Raw genomic sequence first — 16,030 nt, forward strand, 5'->3', positions numbered from 1 at the left:
ATAATGTAAATATTACAATATATATTATATATATTATAAATTAATTATCTGCATTCAATTTGTTTTTCTTTTCAGGCTATCCATTAGTTATCACTGAAATAAAACTGTCAGGGGGAAATTCAACATCAAATGGTAGGGTGGAAATCAAATCTATGGACACCTGGGGAACAGTATGTGACCATGGTTTCGGTAAAAATGAAGCCGACACAATATGCACAATGATTGGCTTCCCGTAAGAAACGCTATTCTTTTCTTTATTGAATATCAAATACATACAGTTGAATATCTATAAAGGATTCAATCAATGCTTGAGTACATTGCCTTCGAGAATGATCTATATTCGTTTCTATGCTTTTTAGAAAAACATGAACTTGAAATCATCTTAAAGATATAATACTCATCATTATATCTTTTATTATTTCTCTTCCTGCTTACAATTTACTAAAACAACATCATATAGGTGTAGAAGCTTGAAAGTCAAACGAAATGTAATTCTTCATTATTTTGTCATTTGAATCAAATTTGTAGTAGCTTCACGAAAAAAAATCAATATAAGCAAATATTTGTTTCCAGTCCTGCTGCCTCATTTTACCACGGTGCCTACTTTGGCGAAGGTTCTGGTCCAATATTTGTTGATGATTTACAATGTGAAGATAATTCTACACATATCAACAATTGTAGTTACGTCACCTATGATAATTGCTATCACTTCAACGACGTTTCTGTTGTTTGCACAGGTAAATTTAAAAATTTCAATTAAAAATTTTAAACGAAAACAATTTAACATATTTTTACCAAGAGCATGCAAGTAATTATTTCAACATTCATCACAAAACGTATCGTTTTCCATAGCAATTTCCCATTTTTAGACAAGTATAAGGGTTCGGAAAAAAGTAGATCTTTCAAGAAGAAACAAACCCAGTAAGAAATTTATGTATACACTATAAACATGTTTTGTTAAGTTCATTATGCCGAGCTTTTGCCTTACTTACATATTCTTGTATTTATTTCCGTTTTCATGATTTTGATGTAGTTGATCCATTGATATGACAAAGGCAAATAAAAGTCAGATTGAATAATGTTGTTAACTGACTTTCAAAATAATTTGCCATTTGTTCATTTTTGAGTATGTACAAATATACTCATTTTACTTTATTTGATAGTGTCTTTTTTGTGGAAAAGTGTACATTAACATTTTTACTTTCATGTGAAATGAATTAATTTAAAACATGTGTATGTATTGCAATTAGCTACCTTAAAAGACTTACAGGAATTTTAATTAAATAATGGCATACTTGCATTTATTATTATATAATGAAACATTTAAACAATGATTTAATTTCCAGAATGCCCCTCGCCAAAGCCTACAAATGGAAGCATAAATTCCTCATCTACACATTACCTTGCTGATGTGACGGTCACGTGTGACGACGGATACAATTTGATTGGTGATTCTGTAATACGTTGTGAACTTAATGCGACATGGAGCAGCAGTCCAACTTGCAAATTGATAGGTACGACACAAAATAATTAGCTTTCTATCGAATTATCGTCGTTTTTATCAGTAACATACCACAGAAGTTAAATGATCTAGATATTATTCTTTGAAACGAATTGATATAGGAGAAATATCATTTACTAAAAGCGTTTTGATGGTTTGAAATAAATAATATGGCCATAGAACAGATGTCAAGGCCGTAGCTAAGTCACAAAAAAAACGCTTAATGATAAGTTAAAATCGTTCAAGCATTAAGACTGTCTGAAAATGCACAATTTTACAAGGAACTAAATTCATGTTTCCTTAATGTTTCCTTAAGACTGCGGCGACCCAACACCTTTGTTTGGATCTACTAACACAACATCTACAACAAACGGAACTGTTGCCATGGTTTCATGTAACAAAGGATATGAAATACAAGGCAAAACCGTAATAATGTGTCAACCTAATGAGGAATGGACAGATAACCCCTCGTGCATCATCAAAGGTATAATACTATTGAATGTTTTATCTTCATCATTTTTATTTTACATTTGATATGACATTTGAAATACAGCTATGCTTTGGCAAATGAACAAAAATTAAGATTTGTGCCAAATACAGTTTTGTTTCAGATTGTAAAAAACAATTTAAGAAAATGAAATAGCACATTTTTTGATGATTTTAATAAGGTAGTGGGTTTTATCTCATGTCTCCGTGTTTGGAATGATGGAATTCTTTTATTTCAGATTGTGGTATACCAAATCCTGCCAATGCAGAGGCGACACTTACCGAGAATAAAACAACATATGGAGAAACTGCTGTTGTTTCTTGTTATGATGGGTATCAACCAGATGGTACTTATCTTGTTTCCTGTTTAGCTAATGGAACTTGGGAAACCTGGCCTGAATGCACAAGCGTCGGTAATTTTATTAGTAAAGATTCCAGAAATAAAAAGTCTGTCTTTGAATTTTACTTGATCTATTTACTTATCTGGTTATTAATCAGAAGACGCTTTTCTGCCAAGAATGTTTATGTAATAGACATTTATTTTTTAGATTAATAGAAGTAAAATTCATTTAGGAAAATAGAAACTTCTTTTAATATGACAATGATAAAACTAATCTAAATGAAATTTATACGATTTCAGAATATTTATTTTACGATGCATTTCCCATCTCTGCGAATGAATGTAAATGTTTTAAAACTGATTCAGAATTTAGAAAATAGATTGCAAACTAATGCATCGGATAGAGGAATACCTGAGTATTGATGAGCAAGAAATTATAATAAGTTTTGGTTCTATAGAAATTTCGCTACAGACCATGGACTGTATTCTTAAATTTCCATTGATGAGAAACAAGGAATAAAATTAAAGTATAAATTTGTTGTGTTGATTGAACTTGTATATCATACTTAGATTGCGGGGACCCAGCACCAAACAAAGGAAAATCAAATGTCACAGTGTTCACTTATGGCACTGTTGCTAAAATTGAGTGTGAACCAGGTTTCAACATATCTGGTGATTCCATGATAATTTGTCAGTCCGATGGAACATGGAGTGATAATCCAGTTTGCGATACATCGGGTGAGTGTCAATTTTGTGAATGTTATTATCAGTTTGAATAGTAATATACGTATAAGATAATACGAGTACAATTTTGGTAGCGAAACACATCTTGAACACCCTTTTCGCTCAATGGATATAAAGTTGAATCATTTTGGATGATGAACAACATATCAAGTGGTTTTGAAAATTAAGTTTGTTCCAACCTTTAATTAATTGGAAAGATACTGGCATTCATACGACATGCTCATCTTGACAGTTTTAATCATTGCATTAGACATAAAAAGATTAAACTGTCACTAGACTTAACCTTTGATATTACTGCTGTACTCAAAGTTTAAGGTCGTCGTCTACAATGACCGTCTCGTGACCATCTTTTTAACAGGTTCTCCTCTATTTCTAGCTCAATGTGAAAGGCATTCTTGTCCAGAATATTTCATTTAATAATATATTAACGCCTGGAATGATACTTTTCCATATAGAATTATTTTTTCGCAAATTTACTTCTTTATGACCAAAAATTGCGTATTTTGTCAGACTGTGGCGTATTGGCTGTACCTAATGGCAAGGTTGACGATTCATTGGGCACAACTATTGGTTCAAACGTACGCGTGACTTGCAACATGGGTTACAATTTGATTGGTCCGAGTCAAATAACTTGTACACAAAAAGGCTGGAATGAAACTGTTGCATGCGAGATCAAAGGTATAAGGAACATATTATTATATTAAATGTGTTTTCATACCGCCTCCGTGATCGAAGGGTTAGAATCGATGACTTCTAATCCAGTTACCTCTTTGGCGTGGGTTCAATCCCCGAGAGATGCTTTAGTAGCTCAGCACGGAGGAGGGTAGTCTAGTACTGGTGTAACTCTCCAGGAACGATGGTTAGGAAACTACCCTCCTATATGACTAATAATTGTTTATGAAATTAGACCCCGGAAAAAGCTATGTTTTATAATTAACATTAATCTCATATTATGTTGATATTTATCCTGGTAAAATGAGTATATAAAATTGTCTTCAATGAATACCTTTTATTTTTGTTATTGTTCTTCTATTGATTGGGTTTTACGTCGCACCAACACAGTATATGTCATGAACCTCAGACAACAGTTAACAACAGTGCATATTAAGTAATGATTCTAATACTATGTTTCAATAATGACATTTTGTCCTAATCAATAAAGTAAAAGCTTTAAATTAACCTTTAACTATTTACATTAAAAAATAATGTGATTCATAATATCTTTTTTTTCAAGATTGTGGAAATTTGTCCTTAGCAAATGGAGAAGTGGTATTTAAATCTCAAAGTACTTTGTTTGGAGACATTGTGGACGTGTCATGTGACACAGGATATGACTTAAATAGCAGCAATGTGATAACTTGCTTATCAAATGGGCAATGGAGTGAAACTCCTTATTGCAAAATTGTCAGTATGTTCATTTAGAATTTGATGGATAAGTTTATTCAGGAATATTTTTAGTTTTAAACTTAAAAGAAAGAATTACAAATAAACAAATAATAATCAAAATAAAACCTCTTTATCAATTTTTGTAAGTGTAGAAACTTGAATTTATATATTGTTTGTAATATTTTCTGCAATGGCGGAACATATGCCGCGTTTTATTAAACTTTACCATGTAAGTTATTTCTTACTTTAAAACTTAATTTATTGCATCAAATTTAATACATGTAAATAAATATACAAATAATAAGTTCACAACAACAGCATATGAGATTGAATAATTGTTCTTACATAATGTTTTATGGAAATGGAAAGTACAAACGTTAAAAAATCCCAAAGTACTGTAGTTACCTATTACATTGACATAATACAATATTCAGTTATTATGTATTGATTGATTGTTAATGTTTTTGTCAAGATTGTAATGATTTGGAACAGCCTGACAACGGTGCAATGAATGCCACGAACGGTACAACATTTAACTCCAGAGTCAGGTTCAGGTGTAACACCGATTTCCTTCTTGTTGGTAGCGAAACTGTCGTCTGTAAAAGTGATGGAAAATGGAGTGGTGATACACCACGTTGTGTAGCGAAATGTAATGTTGTTTTCATTAAGTATTTTGAACAGTTTCTTTATAAAAAAAGAATGCAAGTCTATTATTATGATTTGTTTTACTCAAATTGCTTAAATGAGTTTTAATGTCAGATTTTGATGATATGAAAGCATATTTGTAACGAATTAAACATATTTTTTGTCTCGTTCTTTTGCGTTAGATTAAATATTATAAAGCCTTTTGTTGTGTTATGATACTGTTTTAAGTAGAGCTTCAATGACCATGTAGCAATAATTTCGTGCATGTGGAGTGCGCTTCAGGAAATATTAAAATGTATTTCTTTTATGCATTTTATTTCAAGAAATAGTCACAAAGCTTGAAATCAATTATCTCCTTCTGAAAAATTAAGAATTGTTCAAGCCTCAAATTAATATTTTAAGGATTGCTAGACCCAAGTCGTTGTTTCCATGAGCAATAATGTTAACACTTTTGGCAAGGTACTGAACAGTTTCGGGAGGTTTTAATAAGATAATAACTTCCAACACAATCGAACTAAACAAATTAGTGTAAACTAACTCTGTTTCAATTGTTTTATTTGATTGATAATTCTTTACAGCACCAAATGGTGGACACTGTATTTCAAGCGAGTATTGTTTACTAGAAGGATCTGTATGTGAAAATAGCGTATGTGTTTGCAAAACCGACATCTTCGATATGATAAGCAAGAAATGTGATATAAGTAGGTATAAGGTGCAATTGTAATATCTATTTCTATTCATTGAAACTTAAATGCAACAATTATGTTTGTTATACCACAGGGTAATTAGGGAATTGTTATCGTTGAAATTTACAACAAATAAACATTGACACTTCATTCATGTGCTCTGCAAATTGCACTGTAGTCTGTTTACTAAAACGTTATGCAGACAAAAATTGCAAAAATCATAAATGGTATGAAGGACATCAAACAATTATTTCATCACAGCAATTATCAAATTCTTGACCGAAAAGATACTCTTCTTCATTCATTACTGTTTTATATGCATCACTTTGTCACTTATTTTTATTCCATTCCTTATCAGAACCTGTTTCCATTTCCTGTAGCGTCCATAGTTGCAACGCTCGCTTCCATTGCACAATCTTCAATAATTTATTGTTATAAGAAAAATTAAATTACCCACAGGAACTTATTGTATAGAATCCCTTAAGAACGCCCAAAACGACAAAATTAAAAATGTTGTAGGCTCGGTTGGATTGTGCCAGTTCATGGACGGTAATGGAAAGTGCAAGTTACCGTTCACGCCCCTAAGCACCGGCTTAAGTAGAATTTAACATTACAAACATGAAAATTGTGAAATTTTGAATTTAGAAACATTTGCAGATTTGTTCATACGGCAGTTATCATGAAACCTTCAATGGAAAACAATTTTCTAATTTTTAACTTTGAAACACTGATCAAAAGTCAAAATGTTTATATTTTACCAAATGCCTTAAGAGTACATCTAAGTTAACATTTGGAGGGGTCATATTTGTGTGAATCATATGATGCTCTGTTTAAGTATGTTTTTGTATCATGTTGTATATCTACAGTGCCCCTTCTTCTGTACGGGAGCAATGCTGCAGACATACAACTGAAGACAACAGATGATTGTGGGCCTCGGATAACCTTTAATCCTGGAATACCAGTCTTCGGAAAGACCCATAAAAATTTATACGTGAGCAGATTTGTAATAATTCATACACTACTGTTATATTTTGTACCTTCGAAAGGAATATTAAGTTATTTTACAGCCAACAAAAAATAAAGAAAAAGAAAACAAATAGAAAACAAAACTAAGCAGTAATTAAAATCTGGAAACAAAGTGATCCCTCGGAAGCATTAATCACAACAAAATTACAAGAGAATTGCAGACTCGGTTTGATTGAGTCTGTACATGAGGGATAAGTAAGTAAGTTAGAAAGTTCCGGTGCATTTGATATGATATATTAACCTCAGAAATCTATTTTAGAAATTAAAATAGTGAAACAGTAGATACAAATAAAATGTAACAGTTTCATTTACCTTTCAGGTTTGCTCCCACGGAATCGTCAGTTTTGACAATGCATATATTGGCAAACATCCTGCAAAAAAATCTAAAATATTATCAGATCTCGAAGGTCAAGACGTTTTGGCTCCGTTTCACGCGCCGTTTAGGTTGAAGCAATCTGGGGGAATTTACTTCAGGACATATGACATTTTGAAATCTTATTCTAACATAGAAACAGACGAGTCTGTAAAATATATTGACAAAATTATTAAAAGATTAGGAGGAATTGACAACTTTAAATCAAAATTTGCTTTAATTGCGACATGGCACGAAGTCAAGCCGCAGATGAGCCAGTTTGACAGAGAAACGGTATGTGATAGATATTTTCCACCAAAAGAAATATTTTACATGTAAAGTTGTATCTCTTTAAAACTATAAAAGTAATGTTTTTACGACGTTACATAAGTGCATGATTAAAAGTCTACGTCAGATAAATAAAAGTATTAAAATTTATACGATGATATGTGGATTCTCGTTCTTTATATGTAGAACAGCAGTATAACTTTTGAGATAGGGTTTGGTGAATAAGACGTTCCAATGCCTTCAAAGAAATATGAAAATTTCTTTAAAATTAAATAATATTCGTAAGTTGTTGTCTAGTAAATCGTCTGTTCAATGAGGTTACTAACTTATGAAAAGAACTCGCCACGTTAAGATGATTAGTTTTATATTTATTGTTATGTTTTAGAAATCAACATTCCAGTTAGTATTGGCTACAAATGGAAGTCATACTTTTACATTTTATATATACGGACATGATCAGATAAACTGGATAACAACTCTATCAAAACCTCGAGTTTGGATTGGTTATTCTTTCAGTTCTTCAAATTATTTCACTCACCCGTATGCATATACAAGGGACATGTTTAAACGTCTGGATGCCAGGATATCAGTTCCTCCTCGTTCAAAATCAGGTTTCTTGAAATAATATAAGAACAAACATGTGTTTTAATTTAACAATTTAAACAAGTGTAGAAAGTCTAGCAATTAAACATTCTGAAATATTAATGAAATCATTACAATGCCTTACCTTTGTTAAAAAATAAATACGTTAAGCTTAAAATATATTATTCATTTCGATTTAGATAGTTCTGATAAATTCATCATTTCAAATGTTCATGTAACTTGATAATTAGTCAAAAATTTAGCTTAAGTATTTGTTTGATATGAAAATTGTTACGGTCATGTAAAGTTGTCATTATATGTACACACATATATGTTGATTTTACAGACGTATCTGGCATAGTCTTTAAGCAATTATACCGCAATGAAAATATCAGACAAAATAACGCAGTTAACTGCATCAACTGGTATAACGAGAATAAAGATCAAAAAAGATATTTTGACTACATAGCAAGTCTGACCCCCGAATGTCCTTGTGACATAAGATTGTCAAGGTTCGATCCATGGTTTTGGCAGATTGGACTTCATCGGAATCGCAAAGATAAATCACATTATTGTGTTGACATGCTTCACAGGGGGAACTTTGGACATTTTGGAAAGGTAAACACTGTTATCTAAGTATTGAAACTAATTGTTAAGGAAATTTTTATGATAAAGGAATTTTGTGCTGAGTTTTACTAACGAATAAATATTCACTTTTTAAAGAATATACAACTTGAAAGAAAGAATATATATTATTTTCTTATGGATTATCAATTGAATGTAAGTTCTTGTTTTGCCATTCATTTCAGTCATGTTGCTATGACCTTAAAACATGGCTGTGGGTTCATCAGCGTCCAATTGCTGGTGGTTTCCAACTTTATCACCCAAAGATACAAAAAGAACACTTGAAGCATGACCTTGAGCCGAAAGAAAATTGTTGTATGAAGTCAAATTATTGTAGTCTGTATTACTCACTTAGACCACCTGGAAGCTGCTACAAAATCACCCCTTATAGACTTGGTAATCATTTAAACTACTTTCCTTACAACCTCTAACACCAGAAAAACAAAAGAAGAGAAAAAATAATATTCAGCAAGTCAAAAATAAAGAATTATGATTAAAAAATTTATATGTAAATTGAATATAGAAATAGGGGTGACCTTGCTAATAGCGAAAACTAAATCCCTAAAGAAAGCCCAACTCGGCAAAGCTGAAAATGTTGCAGGCATTTTATGGGGAGGGGATTAGAAAAACATGATAACAATAAGTAAAATGGTGACTCCATCGATTTACATCAGTTTGTTTCAAGCTTTTCAGTTGTTAACAATCCAGTACACTCAGAAATGTCTTTTAAAAACAAATTGTTTTTAACCATGTTTAATCTGTCTTATTAAGGAACCTTTTGGGGTGACCCACATTTTGCAACACTAGACGGTTTGAATTTCACATTTAATGGAATCGGAGAGTTCGTTCTTTTACACGTCTCGACTGAGAATATTACATTCGATCTCCAGGCGAGAACAGACAGAACATTAAAGAAAGACGGTAACCTAACAGATGCTACTGCATTTACGGCGTTCGCTGCAAGAGACAATACCAATGCATCTGTACATGTGGAGCTAAACAAAGCACGGAACGGTAATCATGCATTACAGTCGGCATATATGTATGAATCTAAACAGATGTTTAAATGATGGTTTTGAGCTTCCTAATGTTCTATCTACTTCAGTGAAGCCGTCTTTGTTGTAGGAAGACACATAAGGATATAGGGGAATGTTATTTATACGATTATCGTAACGTGATTGAAACCGTTCACTCATAATCGCGCATACCAAAACCATTAAGCTTTGTAAACCAATAATTTATTTGTTATCACAAAAATAGCGATCAGTTTATAGCTACATTTATTTTCATTATGTGCTAAAACTATCTCGACAAGTATTTCAAGTCAAATGTCATAACATGATTTGTTTTTGATGGTAAGGAATGAATAAATAATAATTTAAAATGTTTCTGAGTATTTCAGCTCGGGTCATGTTTCAAGCAAAATTAATTTTTGATTTGTGAATTACAGGCTTGATAATTTATGCTAATCAAGTGGACATAACAAGTCAATACAATGCTGGCTCTTATAAAGATTTGGATGTTCCCTTTACATATTCAACTCCCGAAGCCAATCTTATTCTGGCACGAAGGGATAATGTATTAAGCGTTCTTTTTCCAACTTCAGGTATTTGTTTAATTTAACATTCCAGTATTATATTTGAATATTGATTATCAAATAATTTTTCCATGTACATAATTTCTTATTCACTTAGTGAAACAAAATATTTTATGTTTTCTTCATTTGACATATATTGCTTTCTTACACAATTGGAAATATAAATGATTAGTTCTAGGAATTTAAGCTTTGCACCCACTCGGTTTAAGTATTTTCTGCTTTTGAAATTTAGAAATTGCTTCTCCTTTTTTGCATTTAAAATATAAATACATTTGATCTTGATGCTCTTTGATGCAACCTAATGACATCTATGATTATATTACCATCACTAAAGCTGTTGTATTTCTTTTAGGCATATCGCTGAACATATCTGTTAGTTTACAAATGTTGTCTATCAGCACCATTATACCAACTACACTGAGAAACGTCACAAGCGGACTTCTTGGTAACTTTGATGGAAATCCATACAACGATTTGATGATGCCTAATGGCACTGTTATAAACGCAAATTCTTCAGAGAGACAAATATTTGATTACGGGAAGACATGTAAGAAAATGGCCTCAATTAATTGATTAATTCAATGCCAGTGTAAAAACGCATATATAAGGGACTTGCCCTTCTTTGAGATCGGAACAGTCCATTCTTATTGTATGGGTTTTTATATCAAAGAACATATCGGCTCTTGACAGAACAAATGCTCATCTGCAGTATACTGGTCGTACTATTTCACCAGGTTAAGTGTTAAACACATATTTATTGACAACCTTATGATGAACCATTTGAATGTCATCGATTTCAATGTTTAAAATGTATATATCATCACCAGTTTGTAATAATCATATATTTTTCACATATGGAAGTGCGACAGTTAACATTGTGAAATGTCAAGCTGATTAATATGTTCCTTGAAGAAAATCCCGCATATTACATATTTAGTCTTTTATGTTTTAGCTACATGGAAGATATTGCTGTAATTTTTTATAAAATTCAACATGTAATTTACAAGGTACCTACGTTTTTATTCATAACAGTCATATCAATATGCGTCATATAAGAGAAATCATTCATTAACTAAAAGGTTTTGTTTTACATACAGGGGAAATTGATGAAAAGAAGCTTATTTTTGTGTATGAAGATGGCAAATCGCATGGAGATTATCAAAATAATTCCTTCACTCCAAGATTTCTTGATGAGATTGATGTTAATCAACTGGCACAAGCAGAGCAAGACTGTAACGGTGCCGAGAATATTGAATGTGTGTTTGATCTCGTATTCACAGAAAATAAAGATGTTGCAAATGCTACTAGAATTTTAAAGACTGAAGCGGATCTGGACAGACATGAAATTAGTAAGGGTCATCTCATAAAAGATATTTGTTTATTTTATACTTTAAGCAATTTTAAAACGTATTGTTTGGTTTACAGTCATTTCGTTTGAAACATTCTTTCCCAAGTTATTCTATACCGCATGCTTTTTGTTCATAAATTAATATTAAAAATAATCTTTGTAATAGTATGCTGAATCTTTCATGTGTTTGTTTTTTTAGATGAAACTCAACCCACACTTACTGGATGTGAAAATATCAATGCAACTTTAGGACAGAAAGTAACATGCCCATTAAGTTTTGAAGATGGACACGATATTTATTTTATAGCTAATAACGCAAATGCTCAGATAAACAAAACATTGTCGACAGTGGAATACACGCAGTCCGACACCGACCCAGTTGATATTCAGTACGTTTATTTTTAGAATGTCCGATTTTTATATCTACTTTCATTAATATTTTTTAATTTATTCAAACATTTTGAATCAAGCACAAAATTATTTATAATTATAAATTGAATATTTCTTATTTACTAGTTGCACTGAATGTTTATTACATTATATAGCTTTAGTTATCAGCTTCTCTGGCAGTATGGCATGTTTTCTTAATGAAAATTGAAATAGAAATACATATTGCTTAATCAATTAATTATGTTTATTATGCTTTTTAAAAGTATTTGATTTCAAACTTTTAGAGTTGCTGTGAGGAATAGTAATGGTCGTTCTTCGCCCGGCATTGTTATAAATGTCCTACTGTGTACTGGCTGTAGTGGACATGGTGTTTGTTCTAATGTTATTAGAGATGATCAGCAACAAACAGAGTACTTTAAATATTTCGAATGTATCTGCGAATCTCCATATGATGGTAATGATAACATGATTGCAAAATTCCAGATAATGATATGTTTAATCTTAATAAGGGGCTCTTTGTATCTTATGAACATACTTTTAAAATACAGGGTAATGAAGATATCATTAATATCCTGCTGGATGTTATTATGTTCAAGAAATAGCAAGGCTGAAAATATAACTTAATGGCAATGTTGATGGATCGTATGTGAGCTGCATTCATTGAATGCCGCCTCTCCTGAATGATCTTGTTTTTTATATTTTATCTAAATTTGAATCTATTTTTAGGTCCTAACTGTGAAAATGAAAAAGATTGGTGTTCAACGAATCCTTGTTCATTAGAAAGAGAATGTACAACTCTAAGTGCCAAAGAACAGCTTAGCGAAGGCAAGTCCTATATTTGCGCTGAATGTCCTGAGGGATACGTTAAGGACATGAACGATTCTGATATCGACGAGTGTATAGGTAAATAACAAAATAATTTAACAAAATGTTATGTTGATGCTTTTCTTCCTTTGGTTTTATAAACACATTATCCGATCTTTTATGCTGATAACAATTAAAAAATCTTACACGATATTTCAATTTACATTGTATATCATTATTAATGTATAATGCATTTGAAATAGCGTTAGCAGATTAAACACTTTGAATCCCGATTCATGTATGAAACTCTATTGAACGTCTTGGTTAACAAATATAAAGATATATGTTTGTAAAAGATTAAAAGTGGGAGCATAAACAAAAGGCATCGCCGTCTGTAACAAGTTATTAAATTTCATTTGTTTAAATGGCCAATTTGTTTCACAAAACTCTGTTACATTCTTACATGCAGATAGGTAATAGATAGGTTATAAAGATAAATTTGAAAGCAAACATGAATCTTAAATTACTACTAAAATAAAACGACCCGTCTGATGGACCTAACAAACACATCCAGTGCTTCATTCTTATTATAGATGTTGATGAATGTTCTGAAAAGACAACATATTGCGAACACATATGTGTAAACACGGAGGGTAGTTTTGAATGTTCATGCTACACTGGGTATCGACTTAGTGCAAGGAACATAAGCAAGTGTAATGGTAAGAAGGTATTGTTATGAATGATCTTATTTTGGTAATTTTATTCGTAACATCTCTGCTTGTTTATTATTTGATTTACAAATAAACATAATCCAATAGAAAGAAATTGAGACACAGGGAGGGAATAGTACATCAAGTGAGCCTTTAACAAGTTGATTGTATCGTACATTTATTATGAAAACTATGCTTTACTCGACTAAGCTGTATTATTTGAACATTTCCACTGACTTTAAAGAAATCCAATGTCATCAATTGAAATATTTTCGATTTGGTATATAATTTTTTTAAATGTATTCTTTGTTATTCAAACAGTACTTTGTAATTTGAGCATTTCATGGAAACTTTGAATAGTCAAGATTTTACATCACTTATTTCGATTTTAGCAGTTTGTTACAAATAAACATTAAGGTCCAATAAAAAAATGATGTTATGCACTATTAATTTACTTTTCAATTTTTCTCTTTATATTTTTGTAACTTATGTTTTAATTTCTTTCAGATATAAATGAATGCGAAGAAGCCTTGGATAATTGTTCACATCTATGTGTAAACAATCCAGGTGGGTTCTCCTGCCAATGTCATGATGGATATAAACTTCAAGATGACGGTTCGAATTGTGTTGCTGATACAGGTATTTAAGTTGATCTTGTCATCTTCAATACAAACACCTCATACGTATTTACAAAGTCAGTTGCAAGGAAGTGTGTTATTTTAAAATGGACGTGAAGCAACCTCTCACTTATTGGTATCATTTATAGTTATCAATTTAAGCGGCTCGCTCAAACTGTAATGCCAATATAAAGTACAAAATGATTTTAATAGAAGTAACTAATACATGTATTTGTTACCAAAAGTGATTTAAGATAAATGAAAGGATAAATTATTAAAAAAAATCACAAGAAAATGTGAAACTTTCATCTATGTTTCAGGTTTAATAGAAATTTATTCTCTTGATAAGTGCTTTCATCTTTCCTTATCAACATCTGAAACAAATCTTTTTAATTGTCACAAAGTGTACAATCTGTTTGACAATATACAAATATGGTTCGTGTTTCGGTGTGTTATTTACATTATATTTTAATTCCAATACTTTTTTTGAATTTTAAGCGACAGGCGTTTGTAATTCCTCTAGTGAAAGTAAATGCGCAAACACTGGTGGGTGTACTCTCGAAGCTAATGGAATTGCAAAATGTTTCTGTGACAGAGGGTTGGAGTTGGATGCTATAGGTATCGCTTGTAATGGTAAGGCTGTAATCTCTTTCTTAAATAATTCAGTATTTTAGTATAAACGAAGTACATGTACTTTTATAAAAAATATAATCTATCAGACATATCTATATTCGACAAAATGTTATCATAAGAACAGAAAATTATTAAATACCTATTTTACCGGTATGCTGTCAACGTGCACTTTTATAAATAAAATCTTAAAACATTCGTTTTATTAATTCATGCCCATGTGTAATGTTTATATAGATATAGATGAATGTGCACAGAATGTTTGTGCCCAATTATGCACGAATAATCATGGAAGCTTCACCTGTTCTTGCTTTACCGGTTATTATTTGAACGGATTAACCAACTGTGAAGGTACGAATACATTTTTAATATACCTAATATTTAAACGGATTATTGTGAAAATTGATTACTCATTTCTACCTTGAAATCATGTAAATGAACTACCCGATTTATAAATAATTATTTTAATATTTATACATATTCATACACATTTTCATGTATATAATATCAAACAATAAACATCACTGCACTGTATATTTATGATTATGTTCACACGACATGTTCGTGACATTCTAGCATGTGCTGCTACACGATGGGGTGATAACTGTGAAAACGAATGTGTTTGCACTGGTAGAGGTGCGCAAATATGTGACCCTGTAAAAGGATGTCTGTGTGATGCCGGATGGGAAGGCGATACTTGTGATGAAGACATCAACGAATGTGACGTCGCTAATAATTTGCAAAGATACCCGAATGAAGAAATGCACCAATAATTTAAGGATCACTTATCTTCTGTAAGTGCATGAATGGATTTAGGAAATAAACGGAAAATGTGAGGTATTCGTTGTTATTTGAAGATTCATCATTGGAATAAAAGAGCTGGACAACTAGAAATCAAATGGAATGTTTTATCAAATATCGTATTGGCGGTTTACTAATTTTTAGGGTTTTAACAAATTAATAAGATGCCAGTGAATTCTAATTCAAAACAAACTCAAACGAAGTATCGTCTAGATAAAATTACAAAAATTAGAGAAATTTGAAATACTGAAATATGATTTAACTAGCCTAAGGACTTTACAAGGAATATGTTAATAGGAGTCATTGTCATTTCATTGTAGATATAAACGAGTGTGCAAGTCCAAGTCTTCATGACTGCATGCAAGAATGTAACAATGCCTTCGGTGGATATACATGTGGATGTTTTGAGGGATATGTCGAGATAAATGAAACATCTTGTGCAGGTAAATATTTACTTCTAAATACCCTGTACC

The 16,030-nt window shown here is 31.5% G+C and overlaps 1 protein-coding gene across 1 annotated transcript in view; it reads left to right on the forward strand.

Annotated features, from left to right (window-relative positions):
* LOC132744616 (uncharacterized) overlaps window positions 1-16,030 on the forward strand; it is a gene marked incomplete at its 3' end in the record, with an annotated part of 50,871 nt that overhangs the window by 27,383 nt on the left and 7,458 nt on the right. Inside the window, exons 18-45 of the mRNA XM_060733376.1 lie at window positions 76-232; window positions 574-737; window positions 1,347-1,514; window positions 1,818-1,985; window positions 2,227-2,400; window positions 2,898-3,065; window positions 3,582-3,749; window positions 4,306-4,479; window positions 4,930-5,106; window positions 5,681-5,803; window positions 6,655-6,779; window positions 7,134-7,460; window positions 7,840-8,065; window positions 8,383-8,654; window positions 8,846-9,056; window positions 9,432-9,674; window positions 10,111-10,266; window positions 10,610-10,804; window positions 11,355-11,606; window positions 11,805-11,994; window positions 12,280-12,449; window positions 12,722-12,898; window positions 13,393-13,518; window positions 14,017-14,148; window positions 14,625-14,759; window positions 14,994-15,107; window positions 15,333-15,519; window positions 15,855-16,000. Of these exons, the coding sequence (XP_060589359.1) occupies window positions 76-232; window positions 574-737; window positions 1,347-1,514; window positions 1,818-1,985; window positions 2,227-2,400; window positions 2,898-3,065; window positions 3,582-3,749; window positions 4,306-4,479; window positions 4,930-5,106; window positions 5,681-5,803; window positions 6,655-6,779; window positions 7,134-7,460; window positions 7,840-8,065; window positions 8,383-8,654; window positions 8,846-9,056; window positions 9,432-9,674; window positions 10,111-10,266; window positions 10,610-10,804; window positions 11,355-11,606; window positions 11,805-11,994; window positions 12,280-12,449; window positions 12,722-12,898; window positions 13,393-13,518; window positions 14,017-14,148; window positions 14,625-14,759; window positions 14,994-15,107; window positions 15,333-15,519; window positions 15,855-16,000 (5,025 nt within the window). The remainder of the gene's footprint in view (window positions 1-75; window positions 233-573; window positions 738-1,346; window positions 1,515-1,817; window positions 1,986-2,226; window positions 2,401-2,897; window positions 3,066-3,581; window positions 3,750-4,305; window positions 4,480-4,929; window positions 5,107-5,680; window positions 5,804-6,654; window positions 6,780-7,133; window positions 7,461-7,839; window positions 8,066-8,382; window positions 8,655-8,845; window positions 9,057-9,431; window positions 9,675-10,110; window positions 10,267-10,609; window positions 10,805-11,354; window positions 11,607-11,804; window positions 11,995-12,279; window positions 12,450-12,721; window positions 12,899-13,392; window positions 13,519-14,016; window positions 14,149-14,624; window positions 14,760-14,993; window positions 15,108-15,332; window positions 15,520-15,854; window positions 16,001-16,030) is intronic.

The sequence above is a fragment of the Ruditapes philippinarum genome, unplaced genomic scaffold (assembly GCF_026571515.1).
Source record: "Ruditapes philippinarum isolate M1 unplaced genomic scaffold, ASM2657151v2 ctg1071_1_1_1_1, whole genome shotgun sequence".
NCBI classification, from domain to species: domain Eukaryota; kingdom Metazoa; phylum Mollusca; class Bivalvia; order Venerida; family Veneridae; genus Ruditapes; species Ruditapes philippinarum.